The 22,272-nt window shown below is 45.4% G+C and overlaps 1 protein-coding gene across 6 annotated transcripts; it reads right to left on the bottom strand.

Moving 5' to 3' along the window:
• Nucleotides 1–1,535: 1,535 nt before the first annotated feature.
• Nucleotides 1,536–21,596, bottom strand: LOC144727937 (scavenger receptor cysteine-rich domain-containing protein DMBT1-like). Of its 6 annotated transcripts, none has more exons than XM_078607071.1 (14): nucleotides 21,004–21,596; nucleotides 17,495–17,515; nucleotides 16,725–16,745; nucleotides 15,103–15,222; nucleotides 13,585–13,629; nucleotides 11,761–11,805; nucleotides 10,580–10,894; nucleotides 8,316–8,497; nucleotides 8,057–8,190; nucleotides 7,720–7,846; nucleotides 6,626–6,735; nucleotides 4,958–5,054; nucleotides 3,962–4,136; nucleotides 1,536–3,182 (listed from the first exon to the last, which is right to left on the bottom strand). In XM_078607071.1, exons 5-14 carry the CDS (start codon nucleotides 13,622–13,624, stop codon nucleotides 3,025–3,027), a joined length of 1,383 nt encoding a protein of 460 aa, XP_078463197.1. In that variant the 5' UTR covers nucleotides 13,625–13,629; nucleotides 15,103–15,222; nucleotides 16,725–16,745; nucleotides 17,495–17,515; nucleotides 21,004–21,596; the 3' UTR covers nucleotides 1,536–3,024. The 6 variants fall into 6 exon arrangements, with proteins under 6 accessions (XP_078463197.1, XP_078463195.1, XP_078463194.1 ...); XM_078607069.1 differs by having other exon boundaries at nucleotides 18,271–21,595; XM_078607068.1 differs by having other exon boundaries at nucleotides 18,276–21,595.
• Between the last annotated feature and the right edge of the window lie 676 nt (nucleotides 21,597–22,272).

Here is a 22,272-nt window from a genome sequence, read left to right as displayed (position 1 = left end):
CCCTACCCCAGAATTGTCAACAACACCACATTCCACGGCTTAGCGAGTTGGGGGCAGGGGCGAGCGTAGCTCATTACATATCCGGCAGACTCGTGTGGTTTTGTGAACAGCGTTGCATTAATTATTTTTATTAATTAGATGTTTTTTTTATGTGCTCGAGATTGAAATGTCGACTCGATACTTTACCAATTAGGAATCCCGGGAGCATCCATTTGACTTAATGCCTTTTACATTAGTAAATAACAAGTCGGAGTAGAAATGCATCTGGTTTTACAGCTGTATACAGGTGAAGTACCGGTGAAGACGCTGGACACCCAAGTTGAGGCACACGTATATTTATTTCAGCTTATCGGTACAGGACAACACTAGAGGGGGTAGCGGCCCCCTCACCCGGATAACTGGGGATACCCCCTAGCTAATCTCACCTATCCCCAAGTCCTCCTCTAACGAGCTAGGGGAGGCTAACTGGCCCGACACTGGTGAGTCGGGCTACGGTCTCCGGAGTCCCAGGGTCTAACCCTGGTTCACGGAACCACGCCTCTGGCTCGCTCCTCTGCAGCCCTGACAAGGGCGGCGTCGAGGGGAGTCCAGGGCTCTAGCTAGAGGATCTTCACTCTTCCTCCTTCGTTCCCAGACTCAGCCCCGAGCTCTCTTTGTCCTCCCCCTTTATACCCCCCAACAGGATCACAACCCCCCAGGCTGCCTGATGCGGACGTCGCTGCGGGCACCCCCCCCGTGTACTCCCGTAACTCCGCCCACTGTGTTTGTTACCCATTGGATCGTATGCACTTACAGCCCTCCCGTAACAGCCCTACACAGGTATCCCTCGATTTACAAAGTTCGGTTTATGAAATTTCACGTTAACCCAATTGACAAATTATGGACACCTTCCCATTCACGAATTAGAATTTCCGCGTGAACGAAATTTCACTCCGGTGGGGGCCGTGACATCATCGAGCAAGAGGCCACGGAGAGGCTGTGGCATTCGTCCACGGCAGCGTCACGGTATCCCGACAGTCAACAGCAGTTAACGCCTCCTCATAATCTATCCAGTCATTGTGAAATGCAGATCGTTTAGGGAGTTCCCTAAAAAGGTTAATTAGTTGTTATAATTATCATTTAATCGTTTTAATATTGATGTTCTTTATTATAATTTTTGTATTGTGAAAAATGATCTTGGTATATATTTTAGGTTAGGAGTTGGAATGACCGTCAGAAACACATCCCTCATTTAGAATTAAATTAATGGGGAAAGGCCATTCCGATTCACGAAATTTCGTTCGATGCGTTTTTCTGTAGAACGCATCCCTTTCGTAAATCGAGAGATGCCCATATGTATATGATCCTCGAGTGAGTACAGAACTACATTTCCCTGGTGGAAAATAAATAATACAAGTTTGTTGTCCCCCCCACGCCCCCCCCCCCGCATTTGATTGACTTGAGGTGTCAGTAATGGTAATAACAGAACCGTGCATCTTGACACAAGCAGCAAACTCGGCCAGACACACCGCAAGCTCGCAACACGACGGCACACCACCCGTTCGATCCTTTTATTTGGTTTTAAGTACTGTTACTATTCACTTAAGGGAAAACACAACAGTCCTTAAACCTGTAAATTGTGAAAATCAAAAGTATAACCAGACCAATCCTACGTAAACAAAAAAATCAACAATCAGCCGTATAGCAAAGATATATAGACATTTGCATCAATGTAGAACAAATGATGTCCAGTGGTCAAGATGCTCGTCGTAGGACAAGTAAAATCTTGATTACGTAGCTCCTTGTCTCCACACTGTGTCAGTTATGGGTGTTGTTCGGCCATACTTCACCACGCTGGTCAGTGTGGGTTGGTGAAGGGGTGGCGGCCCATCACCACTGATGTTGGCCATAGCCGGGAATCTAACTTGGGAGGCCAGGTCCATAGGTGCAGTACACAAACCAATTTGCTAGCATCGACCCCTTCCTTTACCATCTTTATTCCTCTACAATCTAGGATCAAATCGGTTTCTAGTTAGTTTAACTGTACAACATTTATCGCATCAATCTCCACGCAATAGTCCCCATTTCTATTATCTCTTTGTGCTTTTATATCAACGGTTACAGAGCACACTTGACGTGAACGCCATTCAAACGATCCTCGTGTCTGCTATCGAGCCCCCGGTCTGTCCCGTAGCCTCGTGGTCTCGGTGTCGCCTAAAAACCACTGCCCTCGACAACTGTTTGAGGACGTCAGGGAGGGGAGAACCACATTCACTGCCATCCCTTTCTAGCGGGGCGTATTGTTCTTGGGAGAATGGGGGAGATTTCGAATGAGACAGAAACCGATTAGACTTTTAAAACTATTTTTCTTTTACCAAGGCCCGCTGAGCTATAGAGCTCTTTTTCAGAAGCGACTTGGCCGTAAATGATAGCTCAACGAAGTGGCTTATCATGTGGAAATTTAAAGCAGCCAATTACTATATGTTTGTAAATGTGGAGGAAAAACCCGGGTGATCTGGAGAAACATCCGCCCGACCACGGGGAGCACATTCAAAACCCCAAATATCCAGGTGTCAGGGTCGTGATCGAACCCACGACCTACACATCAAATGAGGGAAATGACATCTATGCATTTGCTCTACATTTTCTGCACCATGCATCAGCTAGAACCCTCCAGATTATTGTAGTTTTAAAAAGGTGAATTATATAGGTAACAAAATAAACTCAACACATGTCAATAACTGTGGCTTTAAATGTAATAAAAATATAATAGGGCATTTTTGGACAATGGCCACAGAAGAATGCCCGAAACGTCACGTATTATGGTTTTCCTTTTAAAGCCACAGAGGTATTATTGACTAATGCGTTAAAGTTTTGCTGTTGCAAGCTGTGCTCATGTTCCACTGTCAACATAGCAGAATCAGCAGCATCACCAACTAATTTGTTGAACGTATCGGTAAAGTCGTGGATTCGACGATAAAAAAAAACCCCAGCACAAACTAAAACAAATTCATGTCGACAATGGAATCCAGCGGCTCCATTCCATCAGGTCGCGAATTCGTCGTTGGTGACGACGTGGTGATACTGGGGCCCTGTGGCGCGGTGGCGGTAGACTTTCACCGCGGCCACGCACACGGCAGCGACGGCCAGGACGGCAGCCAGGGCGTACACCATGCCCGCCAGCGAGCTCAGCACCCCAGAAGCTGCGGTGGAAAGAGAGGGCAGAAAACACCAGCAAAAGCACACAAGCCAGCCAGCATAGAGATGTGAGACTCTTCATCATCATTGTCATAATATTTATCCGTTATTTTACGTGTATCAGTAATACCAAAATGACTGCAATTGCACATCTGTTCACATTTTAACGTGAGATAGTACCATGGTTGTTATGAGATGGGAATTGTAGCGAAACATTTTATAATTTCAAACCGTATTGTACTAAAACTGCCTTGTACCATAAATTATATCTTAATATCTCTGAATGAAAAGAGTAATTTCTGCATTACAAATTAGACGAGCAATGGCAATTGCATCATTGTGTTTATCACCATCCCCGCCAGCAAGCAGTTCCACGCATTTCCACTTTAACACGTAGGCTTTCGCGACCAATATCATCCATGATAGAGGGATTTTTTGGGGTAGATTGCGTTAGATCGCAAAAAAAAAAACCTTTTCACTTGTTGCGCGGACACGGTTTGCAAGTTAATAATTCTTCCCATGGCACATTAGCAAGGCCGTCCATAGGGGATTGTGGGGCCTGGGCAAAATCTCAATGTGTGGGCCCCCCAATGCCTTCAAACTCACCCGGTAGTATTATTGACACCGTGACATGGAAACGCGGGGCCCCCCAAAGCACGGGGCCCGGGACAGTCGCTGAAATTCACCGTATCCTCGGGATGGCTCTGCATACGAGTGCTGCGTCATATTGGCAGAGGGTGGTATTGTATTGACGATTCGTTTGGTCAGGAAGGAGGATGCTCACCCTGGCGCGTCTTGTGGAGCAGTAGGGGGCCCTGGGAGAGGCCCACGTTGTGCTCGGCGTACTTTTTCTGGCTGGAGAGGTCGCGCACGGACCGTTTGGAGCGCACGCACCCTCGCTGGCACCGCGAGTACCGGTTGGAAGGGTCACAAACGCGTACGGAGCACTCCAGGTACACCTACGAAGGATGTAGGTGACCAGCCGCGAGATGTTTCAGAGCATGTTACCATTCGAATGTGAGTAAAAATAATGATCATTTAGTTTACCCGGAAATTAACGAGTGGATATGACTGAAGCACTGAACGAAGATGGCTGCAAAGTTGGGCTCATGATGGTTCAAAGAAAAACACAAAGTCAGGTTGAGCAGGTTCGCTGAATGAAGAGAAACATTTCCGTTGCAGGGACCCACAACTGGAGCACGGCAGGATACGTGGAGCCTGGCCAATTGTTTGGGGAAAATAAACAGGTGGACGAGAGCAGGATGGGGTGATTTTGGAGTGGTAATTATAAGTGTGGTACCATCATGTCTAAGATGTAGTTCAATTGGTCAGAGTTTAAAACTAATGAGTCCAGGTTGATGTGCTACACTGCCCCCTGCGGACAAGAACTGTTCCCGTGGAGAAATCTAGAACTTGGGGCAAGAAGCAGAAGAATGTTGACTTAAAGCTTTCGTGAATGCAGGAATTCGATCGCAACACAAGCAGTCGTCACACGACCACTGGGTGTTGCGATCGAAACGTCGTAGTTTTTTTGTTATTTTTTTGTTCTTTTCTTTGAACCTATCTACGTGACTTTACCGAAAGACCCAAAGAATAAGCAGAGGAATCCCACGTCAACGGTGCTGTTCATTGTTCATGGAGGGGTCATAGTCGATATTTCTCTGCCCCTGTCCAAAAGTTGAGGGGGGACAGGGAGTGGCAAACCCCCCCCCCCTCCTCGCCCTCCTCCCCCCTCCTCCCTCCCCCCCGTACATATTTCTGTTGCCATGGGGATGCACACCTGAGAGCCGGCGAAGAACTCAACGCTCTGGAAGCTGAAGTGCTGTCTCTTGTTGTCGCCGCTGTAGTAGTTGTTGTAGGATGGGTCCTCTTGACATCTGCAGTTGGTAGATTCACAATGTAAGTTAAAGACAAAGATCCCCCGTATAACCTTAATAGACTGTTGGGGCAAGTGCTGTTCGCGAGCACAGATGAAGGCTGGCACGGCACACACGGGTGTGGGTGGCCAGTACCACGCCTGGCCGCCTTTGTTTCCCTCTAGTGGCGAAGTTTACACACCGCACTAGGTATTCATTTGAAGCTGAGTCGACCTAGGGGAGGCATCGGATCGGTTAAGATAATCGTCACCGGTGTTGGCCCTGAGCTGAAATCTATCTCGGATCGCCGGGTTCGTAGCGCAGTTCACTAACCGCTACAATACCGCTCCCCCTGTGTAAGTCACATACACACGCGTGCACAAACATGCAGGTTCATCACCTCACACTCCGAGGTCAAGGAATCATTTGATGGAATCCACTCTAACCTGGAGTGGCATTGCTCACCTTCAAAGCACACAAGTGGAGAAGTCAAAAGGCAAAGCCAGTGCACCAGAACAACAACAACACACTCAGGGAGGCTCCTCAAAGAGGGCAGCCAAGCCCGGCAAGACGACGAGCCACCACGCTTGCACTCTGCTGCTCTACGGGCCGAATGCGCTGGACTTGTGTGGGAATGATCGGCTCTTGCAAAAAAGCCGGGTATTTGTGAAAAATAGCTCCATTAAGTCATCGCATTCCTCCAATCTAAGTAAAGATTCGAATTCTTGATTCTGAAGCCGAGTGCCGAATGGCAGCTGCTGGTAATCACCGGATAGCTAACACCAACAATTGTGGTCAGACTGTCCACGCTAGTTGAAATCGCCCCGCTGGATATCAGGAGGATGGTCACAAGCAATTGCTACATGGCCACACCTCCAGCTGTACGCCACCTGAAATCGCGGAAACGGTTCCTAACCGTAGCTGATCCGCAAAAAAAACCCCATCTACGGCTACACTAATAGGAATATAGCATGCACACACGGCTCGACACAAGAGGCAAGGGCGAGTCACGACGCACATTGACACTGCCCAAAGCCTCACAGAAAAAGATCGGTCGAACTAGAGATGCATGAATTGCCCCTTCGCACGCGAGTGAGAAAGTCACAAGGTCATAATGCAGATGTGGGGCTACTCTAATAACACCGACACGTTTGACCGCAGTGAAACACGCGCCATGGAGTGTCTAGTCTAAGTACAGATTCTGATAAAGACTCTAAAGATTCGATCTATTGCTCTGGCGGTTCCTGGACGAGCCGTGCACAGTGGAGAGGGCCTTGCTCGGGTTACAGACTGGGCCATATCATCATGTGCCATGATCTATCCACTGCTGAAGATATCACCATCACTATTATGTTCCTGTTACTGGATAAACCTAGAACTGTGGAGGCAAGGCACGAGAAAAATAATTAAAAAGTATAAAATGTATGGGTGCTTCAGGTTGAGTCGATATGCAACCAATATTTTAACTCGTGATTGTGAACCGAATGAATTATCACAAGAGTGCCATCCATGCTGATCAACAGAGGTGGCAAATGCGTGTTGGCGTCTTAAAAGAAAACAAATGAAGCACAGCTTGGGGTTGCCGCATGTACCCGTGTCTAATGATGAAGTAGGAGTTGCTGTCGTCCGCGCCAATGTAGGGGGACACCTTGCACGTCTCGAGGAAGAGCTGCAGGCTGCCAATGTAGGAGACGAGCAGCACCTTGTGAAGAGAACAATCGATGCGGGGTGAGATCGGATGAGAATTTGACGGAAGATTTACACCCTGCATTTGGCGCATCACGTGCAGTCATGTTAATGCTCATAGACATTAAAAAATATAATTCATATGTTTTTATTATTGTTATGTTTTTATTACAACAAAACTCGAGCCTGACATACCACGCTGAAAAATTGCGGTAACAGGGTATCGAAAATTCGTGATCATCCATTCCGGCACGAAAAATTGAGAAAATGGAAATAAGGGTCCCCCAAATTACATTTTAATTAAAAGTTTAATTGATATGAGAGACGAATAATATTAATGATAAAACTTGTCAAATTATCATATTCAAGTTTTATCCAAAATAATGTGAAAAAGCCCCCCAGTGATAAAGAGTAAAGCCTTTGCGGCCAAGTCATGATGTCATACAACGTCACATTTCACCAACCATATGATGTAATCTTGTTTTGCACCTCGGTATATAACGTATACTAATTATAGTAATAATGCTCATTCCTTTGTCAATCCAGAAGTAAATTGGTACATACATACATGGAGTTTTCATAACGAACGATTTGGCAATTTTGGTCAAATTTTATTCAACGTTCATGTCTTTGACACCATTGTATGGAGTGCTCAGATGGTACGGCTCATGCTTGACCACGTGTGATGTAGCAATACATCCAGAAAAAGAGTCGTCAGGCCGACTTCCTACAGATTGCATAAATGACGGTCTTAGGTGGACGGCTATCCTAGTCTGTTTACATTTATCACTCTAGTCTAAAAACCCCTCCATGGCCTTGCCCCACCTTATCTCGCTTCTCTCGTCTCTTACTCTGTCCCATCTCGTCCTCTACGCTCCCAGTTTCGGCTGTCTCTCTCTGCTACGCCCCTAAATGGGTCGCTTGTGCCAGCAAGAAGGCTCCTCGTGATGATGTTTGAGGAGGAATCGCCGTGTGACAGCGATTAACTCATCCTACCCACCTCCGTGTAGATCCGGCTCCCGAGATCCACCTCCAGTGGGTATGAGTAGACGGGCTGCAGGAAGCTCTCGTCCATGTACAGCTGGATGCTCAATTCGAAACTGCCTGAGCTGTACCTGTCGTGCACGCTGTAGTGATCGATAAAAATCACAACTTCGCAGTGAGCTTGTTTAAAAGTTTTACAAGAGCACAATCATTACCACCAGAAAGACATTGGCTGACATTCGAGGAATACCACCACACTTGCAGTGAGTGCAATCACCTACTACCTAGGCCGTGTGATAGTTGGATTCCAGGAGAGATTGGAAATTGTTGACGCCAAAGCTGCTGCCATTTACCTGGGTGCAAAGCTCGCTACGACGCTGCCAGCGGAGCCGATTTGACAGTGCAAGGGGATGCGCAGTTTCTTGGCCTTGGTACCGGGCACGTAGCCATACGCTGTGTTCGTGTAGACGATGGTGTCGCCCTGCACCTGGGTAGAGGAAGCGAGAGAGATATTGAGTGTTGATAGAGCCCTAGGCTTTCGGATGTTAGGTTTGAACAATCTCAGATGTGTGTGTGGTGGGGCGTCTCCAGTCTCGGGTCCCGGACAAATACCTCGACCCTGGTGCCACAGGCATGCAGATCGCTGTGCAGGACCAGGTACTGCCCTGAGATGTAGCCACTGCACGAGGGGTCCTCCAGGTGAAGAGAGTATGGGGAGAGGTGGAGTGAGTTGAGCGTGCTCAGAGGGATCAGCAGCTCCAGGTGCTGCGACGTGCAGTTGAATGCCTCCGGTTCTGCGCGCGAGAATGAATACGCCGCTTTGTTAACGAGGAGCAGAAGATGGTGGCCTTGACACGCAGGCCCCACTCCGTGAAGCGAGACATCACCACGAATCCCATCGTCAATGCCGGCAACCGCACATCGATCCATGGTCTCCATGCCTGACCCTTCAGAGCGCCAACAATTCAAGCCACCATAAACGGTGCTACAGGACCAAGAAATGCCTTCTCAGATAGGTGCCCCCAACAAGGAAAATTGAGGGGGATCTCGTGAACGTTGTGAAGATGTTTATCATCAACGTCCTCACATCTCCGAGAAATCCACAGGTTACAGTGACCAATAGGACCAGCCGCTATTCATACCCATGGATACAACCTCACGACTACCATGAAATATGGCCTGGCCCCATAGACGTCTGATTATTATGGTACTTTATTTGTGTAGGACTCGTACTAATACGACAGCTTCTTGTCTTTCTCGTCTCTTTTATTCACGCATATAGTTCACACCTCCTCCTCGTCATCACTCCATGCCTCTCTGTTCGCTCCAATGCACAACCCGCCATCATCATCACTCCATGTCTCTGTTCGCTCGCTCCGCTCCGCGACTTCGCTCGCTCTCTCTCTCTCTTCCCCAAGGTCCGTCACTCCGCTGCTACCCTACTCTGTACTCGCTCCATCCACTGTGACCCTATCTGTATTCTCTCTATCCACTGCTACCCTATCTGTATTCTCTCTGTCTACCCTTATCGTATCTATTCCTGCTCCCTGCTGCTCCGTCTCTGTCCCGGGCACCAACTACTCCAACTCAGACTCCAACACCAACCAAGACTCCCGTCTCTCCGTTACGCTGTGCCTTTATACCCGAACCAATCAGCCCCAATTAATTATCTCATCCCCCGCTTTGCTACTCGCCCCCAGGCCCCCAGCCTCACGTGACCATGTTATCGCCGTCAGCCCGGTGCCAGTCATCAGCCACTCACCCTCCTGACCAATCACCGGCCTGCGTCCTCAGTTACCCTTAACACCTGTGGTGTCTCTTAATGACCTCCCCCTTAATGGCACACAACAACAACTGTATCCTCAGTTGCCCCCACTGTACGCTGCTCGCTCTCATAGCAACAGAACGCGTGGCGCGTGACATTTCAAGTCCTACATTTGTAACAATAATGAGATCACTCCTTTGTCAGTCCAACCCTTAACAGAGGCCTCGGTGGAGGTTGTTCAACCTTAACCAAAACGCTCAAGAACTGTAAGTATGAACGCTTTATATTGCGTGTTTTTACAATTAGCTTACACACTTCAAATGTAAGGATATGACACGAACAGAATGATTATTGTGATCATATTTTATTCCAATTAATTACAAGTTCAATTTGTAATGCATCACAGTATTTGCTGAATCCCATAGAGAGGGAACGACTCCGAGTCACGAGGAAGAACCACAGATGGTGGTGGTGGCTATGCCCGTGGTCTGTGATCCAGCACTGTGGAGGCAACGTAGGTTGGTGGATCGAAAAAATATCAAAAGCTTGCGAGAATCCCTTCCCGTGGGTATCGAGGTGCAATACCCTGGACTAATATAATCTTTCCCTTCTGTATGGGATAGTGTTGCCACTTCCCATGCGTAGGTTTCCTCCCATAAATACTCCCTTTAAATACTCCCTATAAATACTCACTATAAATACTCACTATAAATACTCACCAAGTGCCTAAAAAGGTCTTAATATGTATAGAGCAGCAGATCAATTGTTGGCACCGGCTCACCACCTGGCAGCCTTCCAGCTTGGTCTGTGGTTCCTCCGTGATTGTCAGATGCAATTCGCAACAACGTCGCTAGAAATGTTTTTATCATTATTAGCGACCATCTATGCCAGGTGGGTGATCGGCATCATGTCCGACCACCTTTATCTCCCCAGATTTGAGGCTGAGTTAACCTAGGGGAGGCGCAGGACCAGTTGAGTTATTCATCACTGGCGTTGGTGGTCGTGAGTCGGAATCGAACTTGGGTTGCCGGGATTTCCGTAGCTCACCGTGATAACTACTACACTACCACTCCCCACAGGGCACACAAACACACACATTGTGACGACGTACCTTGCAAGCAGATGACAGAGGCATCCTCATTATGCCCACAGTCGTTACTCCCCCAGGGAAGATGCTGACAGAAGGAGAGCTGAGGCTCGTAGCCTGAGCACTGGACATTGTCGAGCCATATCTGACCATAGCCCGGTCCGAAGTAAGCCAAGGACAAGGCAGCAACAGCGGAGCCACAGCCCAGCTGGCGACACACGACCTGGGCGTGCTGCAGACTCCAGATGTCATCGCACACCGTGCCCCACGTGCCGCCGTAGAACACCTCCACCCGGCCCTGACATGAGGAGCCACCCCCAACCAGCCGTATGGGCGCATCTGGTTAAAGTAAAAAGACACACAATTAGATGTGATAATGGCGATGGTGATTTTCTGCAATACCGTGAAGACGAACAATTTTTTACACCATATAAACTACTTAATGTGACGAATTGTCGCAGTTCGGAGTGGCGATTCTATGTGATGATTTGATCACGTTTGCATTGTGACGAATGCAGTGATCTCGTGGCTGCAGAGGTCACTGCAACAAATTTAGTCCCGTGTACGGTACACAAATATAATGTTTTCTTGAAGCCACGATTATATGCATGCAGTGAAAATTTAAGAATCGATTACTCATTACGTGATGTCAGAAAAAAAGAGATACAGGACAGTCTGTTCTATAACGCGGTAGTTGCGTTGCTGAAGAACATCGCGTTATGTAAAAATCACGTTACAATCTATAATATAGGGGAAAGCACGGTCTGCAATAATGTGTGAAATGTGTATGCAGGCTGAATAAAGACTGAGATGCGTGGGTAGCATCTAGAAGCATCCAGCAGCATCACGCCTTGTATGATGCTCCACCGAGGCAGCTGTACAGCTGCTTATTCCTAAAAGGTGTCAGTTTTGTTGCCAGATAAAAGGGTAAAAAAACAATTATCATATTTTTTTACTGGCAAATGAGGTACCAATGGTGCTTATTCCTACTCGCGTGACGTAGTTCCGTTCGCTCGATCGCGTTAAATCCAATTCACGTTATGAAAACTACACATTATAGGAGAATAGACTGTACTGTGACAGGATGGCAACGCAAAAGGCAATGGCAACTTCTTCGCTAGGCAAGGTGCAGAGAGAGCTGGGTTCGAAGGATGATGGCCTTTACAGGCAACCGTGATGAAGCATGCGAGTGTGAAACTAATTACCAAAACGTCCGGTAGAAATCCATGGCCTGGTTGTTGGCATTGAGTCTGGAAGGAAATACATCAATATGATTATTAAGAGTGCAAGTGTAATTCTATAATAGTAATAATATTGTTATAGCAGCCACCGTAATCAATAAGAGCTCAGATCTCGAGGGAATGCGCTTCCTGATCTGGGTCCTTGAGGAGGTGTCATGACGTCATCAGAACAGCTGTGCAGGTGAATTGGGATCCATGATTTGGCACAGTGGAGAGTACAGGTGGTGCATCTGCCAGTCACCTCAGTCAGTCAACCCATGGCACCTGGGTCGGTCCCGTGACCTCCTACAAGCAGCGAGCCTTAGACACTTTCACATGACAGCCTGAAGGTGAACCTAGCTTGGCACAAGTGCCGTGGTGATGTCACCGGTGGATGCTGTTGATGATTGGAGGTGATTGCATCTTGATTGGTTGTAATTTACGGCGTTAAAAAGTGGAACAAGGTGAAGCTATTTAATTTGTGCTAAATATAGGATGTCCTTAATTATATCAAGGTGCACTGTGTTGGTTATAATTTACATTAGATATGATCAAGCTGATTCGTTTATAAATAACGGAAAATTACGTGCCGAGGAATAATTTGTCACAGTTATTTCATGTGCAAAAGTGTGATTGTTGTTTCCATATAATCGAGTCAGGTTAATTAAATACACATGTTGATTAAATAATAGATTACTCTAACATAATGGGCTACAGTGAAAAAAATTATATAAATAAAAGAATAATATATTTTTTTTACCTACGTGACTTTACCGAAAAAACCTAAGAGTATGAATCCTTGCAGTCATGAAAGCTTCAAATCTAGAATTAAGGGCTACAGTGATTTAATACAACCTCAAGATGCAATCGACTCTGCCATCTCTGGTGAGTACTTTGTATTAACTTTACTATATTTAAACTTGTTATATACCGACAGCAGTGTAATACCGGTTTCGCCGAAAAGCAACATTTATTGGCACATTCCTCCAGGTGACAACTTGATTTGTCTGGCAGTGTTGGGTGGTGGAGGATGGTGCATAGTTCTAATGGACATTATCCCCTCACAACCATATGACCCACAAATGGATTATTAATTATATCGGTAATTTAAATTTTACTCGTGGAATTAACAGCAAAGTACAATACAACACATTCGGATCAGCACTCCAAACCATCCAATAAATAAAGATTATTGTTATCAAGTTTTCATGTAAATTAATGGTATATGTTACTCAGGACAGACAGTTAAAATTTTGCAAACCACTAAATAGTTAATATGGACAATAAAGAGTCCATGTGTATAACTTGCAAAATGTAAAAACTACATTTTGTCCTTTGGGTATCAAATATTACGGTGCCGAGATGTATCAATTCATTTTTCAAAGGGCATGGTTAGCATACGCCTATAAGTTGCTTCAAGTCTCGTATACTGCATAATAAAAATATATATGACAACAATACTGAAACATAATTCAAAAGTCACCAAAACACGTGCGATTGTATTGTTTAGTTTGCTTTGTTCCTACAATAACAATAAAGAACACAGTCAATTCTCAGAAAATGTCCTGCTAAAATCTGGACAGGTGGCAAGCCTCCAGTGGTCGTTCCGACAATGATTCTTATTTGAATATTTACAGGGGGGTCCGTCCACTCAGACATGCAGTTGCAATAGTCTGTACTGTGACAGGATGGCAACGCAAAAGGCAATGGCAACTTCTTCGCTAGGCAAGGTGCAGAGAGAGCTGGGTTCGAAGGATGATGGCCTTTACTGGCAACCGTGATGAGGCATGCGAGTGTGAAACTAATTACCAAAACGTCCGGTAGAAATCCATGGCCTGGTTGTTGGCATTGAGTCTGGAAGGAAATACAACAATATGATTATTAAGAGTGCAAGTGTTATTCTATAATAGTAATAATATTGTTATAGCAGCCACCGTAATCAATAAGAGCTCAGATCTCGAGGGAATGCGCTTCCTGATCTGAGTCCTTGAGCAGGTGTCATGACGTCATCGGAACAGCCGTGCAGGTGAATTTGGATCCATGATTTGGCACAGGGGAGAGTACAGGTGGTGCATCTGCCAGTCACCTCAGTCAGTCAACCCATGGCACCTGGGTCGGTCCCGTGACCTGCAAGCTGCGAGCCTTAGACACTTTCACATGATAGCCTGAAGATGCACCTAGCTTGGCACAAGTGCCGTGGTGATGTCACCGGTGGTTGCTGTTGATGATTGGAGGTGATTGCATGTTGATTGGTTGTAATTTACGGCGTTAAAAAGTGGAACAAGGTGAAGCTATTTAATTGGTGCTAAATATAGGATGTCCTTAATTATATCAAGGTGCACTATGTTGGTTATAATTTACATTAGATGCTATCAAGCTGATTCGTTTATAAAATCACGGAAAATTACGTGACGAGGAATAATTTGTCTCAGTTGTTTCACGTGCAAAACTGTGATTGTTGTTTATTATATTCGAGTCAGGTTAATTGAATACTCACGTGGATTAAATAATGGATTACTCTAACATAATGGGCTACACAGATTGAATGCAACCTCAAGATGCAATCGACTCCGCCATCTCTGGCGAGTACTCTGTATTCACTTTATTATATTTAAACTTGTTATATACCGACAGCAGTGTAATACCGGTTTCGCTGAAAAGCAACATTTATTGGCACATTCTTCCAGGTGACAACTTGATTTGTCTGGCAGTGTTGGGTGGTAGAGGATGGTGCATAGCTCTTAATTGACATATCCCCTCACGACCATAGGAACCGCAAATTAATTAATCATATCGGTCATTTAAATCCTACCTGTGGAATTAACATCACAGTACAATACAACACATTCGGATTAGCACACCGATCCATTCAATACGTGAAGACGAGTGTTCATTAGTTGTCGTGTAAATTAATGTTATATTTTATACGATCTAACCCAAAAAACTCTATTATGGATGATATTGGTTGCGAAAGCCTACGGGTTAAAATGATAGACAGTTGCAATTTATTAAAACAATGAATAGTTAATATGGACAATACATTGTCCATGTGCATAACTCGTTATATCTAAAAACCTACATTTTGTCTTTTGGGTATGGTTAGCGTAAGCTTCCAAGTTGTTTGAAGTCTCGCATACTGTATACTAAAAATATATATTACAATATCACTAAAACAGAAATCAAGTCACGAAAGACAAGTGCGATTGTATTGTCAAGTTTGCTTTGTTCCTACAATAACAATAAAGAACAAGTCAATTCTCAGAAAATCTGTTGCTAAAATCCGGACAGGTGGTAACCCGACAGCGTAGTTCCAGCAAAGATTCTTACTTGGATATTCACAGGTGGATCCGGCCCACCCAGGGCTGCAGATGCACTGGTAGAACGGATCGAATGGCAGGTTCACGCAAACTCCCCCATTTTGGCATCCGAACAAATCGCACCAGTAATCTGAAAGCAAAACACATTGCAATATTGCGTGCAAGCATTCATAATGAATAAAACATTTTAATAAGATGCTATTTTTTATCTGTCGCTCACAAATGGCCAAAAAGCAGCACCATGGCGATTGTTGATTATTGATGATGGCATTCTGCCGCCCACGTGGCAAACAGCAAAGAAGGGCAGCAAGACCCGTACAGATGGACTAAGTGCCTGGGGAGGAGGACATGGTATGATGATGGGATAAGTTGAACAAACAGAGTTACTATGGAATATCTTCTCGGTTTAGACATGAAGTCCAAGACAAGCAAGCAGTGGTAACATTTGGAGAGAGACTCCTTTGGGTTTTAGGACATGTCATGAGAGGATAGAGTGTTTATAGAGAGAGAGCGTACTAGGGCAGAGAATGAGAGGCAGGCCAAGATTGAAATGGTGAACCAGAATATGAACATCTGTGGAGTGAGTGTGGAGGTGACCCAGAGCAGAAATCAGTGGTGAAACGGGACCAGGAAAGTACACCCCAAATGCGTTTGGGTTCTGGGGGTTATGCCAAAAATAAGTCATGTAATTGTCACCACGGGCTTTGGGCCGCCAAATGACAAGAGCATCATCCAATAAACATACTGGTTTGAGCAAGGAGATACGTGACAGTTGAGCAGAAAAACTGTTTTATTCCATTCCTTCGTACAGAAGATGCATGTGTAAATCTGTCTGTGGGGTGTCTATGAAGTGACTGGATGAGGGTTGAACTGCGGGTGTCAGTGAGTTCTGAGCGCGTGTGCTCCCTGCTGTGTTCTCGGACGAGCAAATTGTGTCTGTGGGGCACATTCGTAGGCACGCATGTGCTTTGCTTTGGCACGACACCACAATCCACACATTCGCGACATCACGTGGAGAAGGCCGTGATGGCGGGGAGGAGGCCGTGATATACTCACTCGTCTTACACTGACTCACTCACACATCATACACCGACTGACTCATCATACGCTGACTCACTCACACATATACTCACTCACACTACCGCTGACTCACTCACACATCATACACTGGGAGTGTCATGCTGCCAGCTATGGCTGCAAGTTTGGTCGTACATGTTATGTATATAGTTTATATTTAAATTCGAATCACAGTTCCTATGATTGCTGTTGTTACATTGTTTTTATAGCTTTATTTATGGTGATTTCGAAAACATGGTTAATCCATGTTTCTTAATGAAGTGCGGAGTTGGCCTGATAACTTTTATATAAATTGTCTTATGGTTGTTATTGTTAGACTTGCATCACACTGGGATTTTTTTGTAATACGGTGTTTTTTTTTTTTGAAGATTTGCTGGTTTATCCAGGATGTTTCTGTTGCGCGTCGTAGCTTTAAGATGTTCTCCGTTCATATCTAGTTTGTTGCGGTTGCACCCGACTCAAGAGCAACATGGCTCACAGGGCTATACCTAATACATGAAACTTGAAACTTGAATCACCGCGGTGCAAAGCTTCTGAGTGAGAGGTGACTCTTACCGGCGATGAGTAGATTCGTAGCTGCTCCGGAGAACAGCGGCGGAAGACATTAAAACAGACAAGAACATACCACAATGAACATACCACAATACTTGAAAAAATAATAAGGGTCACTCCAGATGATCACTTATTACCAGGGTTCAGTCTCAGGGCAAATTAATGTATGCATGGTGGATGCTCAGGTGTCATGCAATTCTGCGTTAGATTGATAAAGTACGAATGTTGAACTTCTTTTGCACAGTACGTAGCCAACCGTGAATGATGGTTATACTAGTAATAATAATGCTCAATTGTTTACTCAGGAAAGCCTCAATGAGTCTGAAGAGAAAAAACTTTGCCACGATTCATTGTGCCAGCAACATTTTGTAATTTTACTCTTATTATAAATTAGTTACATTTCATATTAATATATTAGATTTTTTAAGAATTTGCCTGGAACTCAATAGCTACTTTTCGTGCCACTTTGTATGCCAATTTATCAAAAAATAGCTTATTGCGTCACGTGGGACGTGTTTATTAATCATCGGGCGCGTGCAACGAATCAAAAGACTTGTTCAGTTGGTGACATTGCACAATCCATTGCACAATCGCAAATGTTCAAATCACCGACTACACGTGTGTGGCCAAGAATAAGGCGAGTGAAGAGGAGCTCGCACAGCAACGGTTCACTCGCTCGGTGCACCACCCTCATGGTCGCTCTGACAACAGCAGCAGACACAACAACAGCAACAACAACAACCCCTCGTGTGTGAGTGAACGCGATGACTCACTCGGTGGGGGAGGTGTTGAAGCTGCTCCACGAGACGACGTCAGCAGTTGGAAGAGAGGGAATCACAAGCGTGACGTTATATAGTGGATATTCATCCCTAAGGCGATCGCTTTTAACGGAGATAAACAAAATCTCACTGGCCGGGGTGGCGATGAAGTCCCTTTTCATGACGCGGCTCTGACGCATTCTGCCCTCGCAATTCGGGAAGTATTTGTCGCCGGAATGATTGAGTGGACAATGGATTGGAAGAGGATCTGATGTGATGTGACCGCCCCGATGCACACAGCAACAAGAGCACTTGGCAATAATCCCCTTAAGTGCGAAGTCTTCTCCTTGATAATTCCCAAAGGAGGATACTTCATACTCCAGATCGACACATATCGAGAAGCTGGAGACTACCCTGAGGGTCCGCAGCCATCACCCAGACAGCATCGCTCTGCTACGAGATGTCAGTCTCTCGGAGACTGTGGCCACATTCAAAACTTACCTCAAAACTTTATTTATACAATTACACGCATTCAACTGTCAGCTAATTCGGCAAACGGCTTTTAGCATTTATTTCATTATTTAGCCGTTTTTCTAGTTACGATTTGCCATCACGCTGAATGTCTGCAGCTTTGTCTTGTACGGCGCTTTGGGCTCCCTCATCGAACGCGTTTTAAAAACAAGTTTATTATGATTAATACTGTCGCTTACAAGCTGCGGGGTCATTCAAAATGTGCTCAAATGACCTTCAGTCAGAGACGAAAAGAGGGGGCGAAGGTCACTGATAATTACGCGACCTGGAGACACGGCACGAACCCTGGTGGCCAGGATTTCCCAAACTCCATTCCTTGCGGCCCACGTCCACGCCGACTTCTTTCTGCGTTCACCGATTTACCCTCCACGTTCAAATTACTCTCTCGAGAAACGGTGCCTTAACGCGGCGAGAGAGTTTGTGTACGTCTGAGAAGCTGATCGCTATACCGTCGAGAGCCTAGTGCTCTCAGAAGGGTCACCCAAGGCGGGAAGACTTCAGTGGAGACGTCAGACAAAACCCGTTTCGAAAGGTCCCCACATGACCTTTTCAAATAAATGGTGATCCAAGAAAGCAACGGGAAACTACTTGGATTATTGCTCCCTTGAAAACTTCAATGATGACAAGCAAAATCAACAAAGGCCCTGAGTATCGGCGTCCTTTAAATAGGACAGGGGTGCTAAGAATCTCCGAGCTTGTGTCAAAGAACCCTTTCAAAGTAGCAACTTGGAACGTTAGAAGTTTACTTCAAGCAGGAAAACTAGCCAATGTCATACAAGAAATGGATCGACTTAAAATCAACATAATCGGTCTAAGCGAAACTAAATGGCCTGGAACAAAAAAGTTTATATCGAGCGAACACCACATCTTCTGCTCCGGAGGAGAAGAAAACACCAAACAAACATACGGTGTCGCCTTTATAGTACACAAGAAATTAGCGAATAAAGTCAACAACTTTACCCCAGTATCAGAACGAATAGCACTACTACAATTAGCAGGCAACAAAGTCAACGTGAACATTCTACAGGTTTATGCTCCAACAGCAGATAAACAAGATCATGAAATCGAATCGTTCTATGAGCAACTAACCAACACGCTGAAGCCGCTGAAGAAGCAAGACATCACTATAATCCTCGGCGATTTCAATGCCAAGGTTGGCCACGGTCGAATGCAGAACATTGTCGGAGAACACGGACTAGGAACAAGGAATGAACGAGGCGACAGACTGGTTCAATTCTGCCAAGAAGAACGTTTCAGTATTGCTAACACGTGGTTCCAATTACCACCTCGACGACTGTACACGTGGACCTCGCCGCAAGACTCCGACAACAACATCGTCAGGAACCAAATCGATTATATCCTAATTAACATCAGGTTTAAGTCCAGTGTGATTACAGCAAAAACCTACCCTGGAGCCGATATATCGTCAGATCATAACCCAGTAACAGCTACAATAAGACTCAAATTGCGATCAATACAATGTACAAAGACGAGACGAGCAGACCTGGAGAAACTGAAGAACAGCGCCGATAAAAGACAAATACAGCAACATCTCAACGATAGCATCCGCTCAATAACAACAGAAACAGCAGATGTTCAGGAGTACTGGCGCTCGTTCAAACAATGCATCACAGAAACAACAGAAGTCATGCTGGGACATCAGCCATCGAAAAAGAAACAACGATGGATGACACATTGTATTCTCGATCTAATGAGCCAACGAAGAATGTACAAAAACAACAACTTGGAGAAGTACAAACAAATGCAACAGAAGATCAGAGAAGCAATCCGACAGGCAAAAGAAAAGTGGATGGAAGAACAATGCGCCGAGATTGAAGAACTAATTAAAAACATGACCATTTTACTCTGCACAAGAAGCTCAAAGAAGCTGGTAACATCTACAGACCAGCCCCAACAGCTACCTTGTATGCGGACAACAACCAACCAATCCTAAATAAACAAGAAAAAATGGACACCTGGACAAACTATATACACAAGCTCTATGGCGCCATGAGAACACCTGCAGAAAAAGACCAACAGATGTCGAAAGACGCTCTACACATTTTAACATCAGAAGTAGAACATGCAATCAAAACAGCTAAGTCAGGCAAAGCGTGCGGGCCCGACACAATCCATGTAGAATTGCTCAAACTATTAGACAGTAACAACATACGACAACTGACTAATTGGTACAATCAAATATACAATGGCAATAAAATTCCATCCGACTGGCTACAATCCATCTTTGTGGCAATACCAAAGAAAGCAACAAGCCGGAAATACGAGGACTACAGACTGATAAGCTTGATGAGCCACGTGCTGAAAGTCTTCCTGAAGGTGATCCAACAGCGCATACGCTCCACATGCGAAAATGCATTGAAGAACACACAGTTTGGCTTCTGCAAAGGACTAGGCACAAGAGAAGCAATCTTCTGTCTACAGATACTACTACAGCGATGCTACGAACATCAGAAAGAAGTGTACATCTGCTTCATAGATTACGAGAAAGCCTTTGACTCAGTCGACCACGACCGACTAGCAGCTCTATAAAAACAACTGGGACTAGATAAAAACGACATCAACTTCATCATTGCTCTTTATTGGAAGCAAACAGCCCAACTCCGATATGACAACGAATTGACAGACCCAACACCAATACAAAAAGGTGTGCGACAAGGCTGCCCACTTTCACCCAGTCTTTTCAACATCTACTCGGAGCAGATTTTTGATCGAACACTAGCAGATAAAACATTGGTATTAAAGTCAATGGACAATACATCAACAACATCAGGTATGCCGACGACACTGCACTGCTGGCCGATTCGGAACAAGACCTACAACAAATCTTGGACGAGGTTGCCACAGAGAGTCAAATATGGGGCTTACGAATTAATAAAAAGAAAACAAAGGTTATGAAGGTCAGCCGAACTACAAGCGAAACAACAATCAAGCTTGGTAGCGAAAAATTGGAACAAGTACACCGATTTAAATACCTTGGTGTAATCATTGACGATCAGTTGAACCATGAAGTCGAAATCAAGAGCAGAATTGAACAAGCAAGGCAAGCATTTATTAAATGGAAAACACTCCTTGCAGACCGCAACTTGAGTACATCACTGAAACTGCGCACACTGAAATGCTACATCTGGTCAATTTTGCTGTACGGAGTTGAGACGTGGACACTGACAATAACAGCAACAAAAAGGCTCGAAGCTTTCGAGATGTGGCTGTATCGAAGAATGCTGAAAATCCCATGGACAGCCAAAACCACCAATACACAAGTTCTGCAAGATATGGGCACTGACAGGCAACTGCTGAAGACCATCATTAGCAGGAAGTGTTACTACCTAGGCCACATTGCCCGAAAAGACCACAAATACCAGCTATTAAAGCTAATCCTGGAAGGAAAAATCGAAGGGAAAAAACGACCAGGACGGCCAAAAACGACATGGCTCAGTAACATCAAAACATGGCTACAATTAACAACAGCACAAACTCTACACGCCGTGCTAGACCGGGACCAATATCATCGTGAAGTCGCACACGCCGTTAGGCAGCACTAAAAAAGAAGAAGTTCAAATTAACTCGTTCCACGCTGTACGCGCCAGATAATTGTTAAACACGTCCCACGTGACGCGCTAAGCAATTAAATATGTATTTGTTAATCGATCCAATTCACATGAACATTGAGATAGTGTCCATGTGCGTGCACATGTTTTACGTATCCGTGTGTGTGTACACGTGTTTCACATGAACGGCACGGCGTTACTTGCTGAGCGCGTGGGACTTGTTTAGCGCCGCGCATCGGGCGCGTGCAGCGTGGAACGAATGAATTTGAATCTGAACGGGGAGTAAATTGGAAAACGCGGAAAGATGTCGCGTGGAGGTGGGGCCGCGAGGACTGGAGTTGGGGAAACCCTGCGCGTAGCCACTTGGAGTTCAGTTGGTGACATTGCACAATCCCAAATGTGAAAATCGCCAGCTACACGTGTGTGGCCAAGACAGAGGTGAGTGAAGAGGAGCTCACACAGCAACGGTTCACTCGATCGGTGCACCACCCTCATGGTGGCTTTGACAACAGCAGCAGACACAACAACCGCAGCAACAACAACAACAACCGCAACAACAACCCCTCGTGTGAGTGAAAGCGATGACTCACTCGGTGGGGGAGGTGTAGGAGCTGCTCCACGAGAATACGTCAGCAGTTGGGAGAGAGGGAATCGCAAGCGTGAGGTTATCCAGTGGATATTCATTCCTAAGGC

The sequence above is a fragment of the Lampetra planeri genome, chromosome 27 (assembly GCF_965212315.1).
Source record: "Lampetra planeri chromosome 27, kcLamPlan1.2.h2, whole genome shotgun sequence".
In the NCBI taxonomy this organism is placed as follows: domain Eukaryota; kingdom Metazoa; phylum Chordata; class Hyperoartia; order Petromyzontiformes; family Petromyzontidae; genus Lampetra; species Lampetra planeri.
Note: the sequence above shows the minus strand (reverse complement) of the source record. Positions and strands in the feature narration are given on the sequence as shown.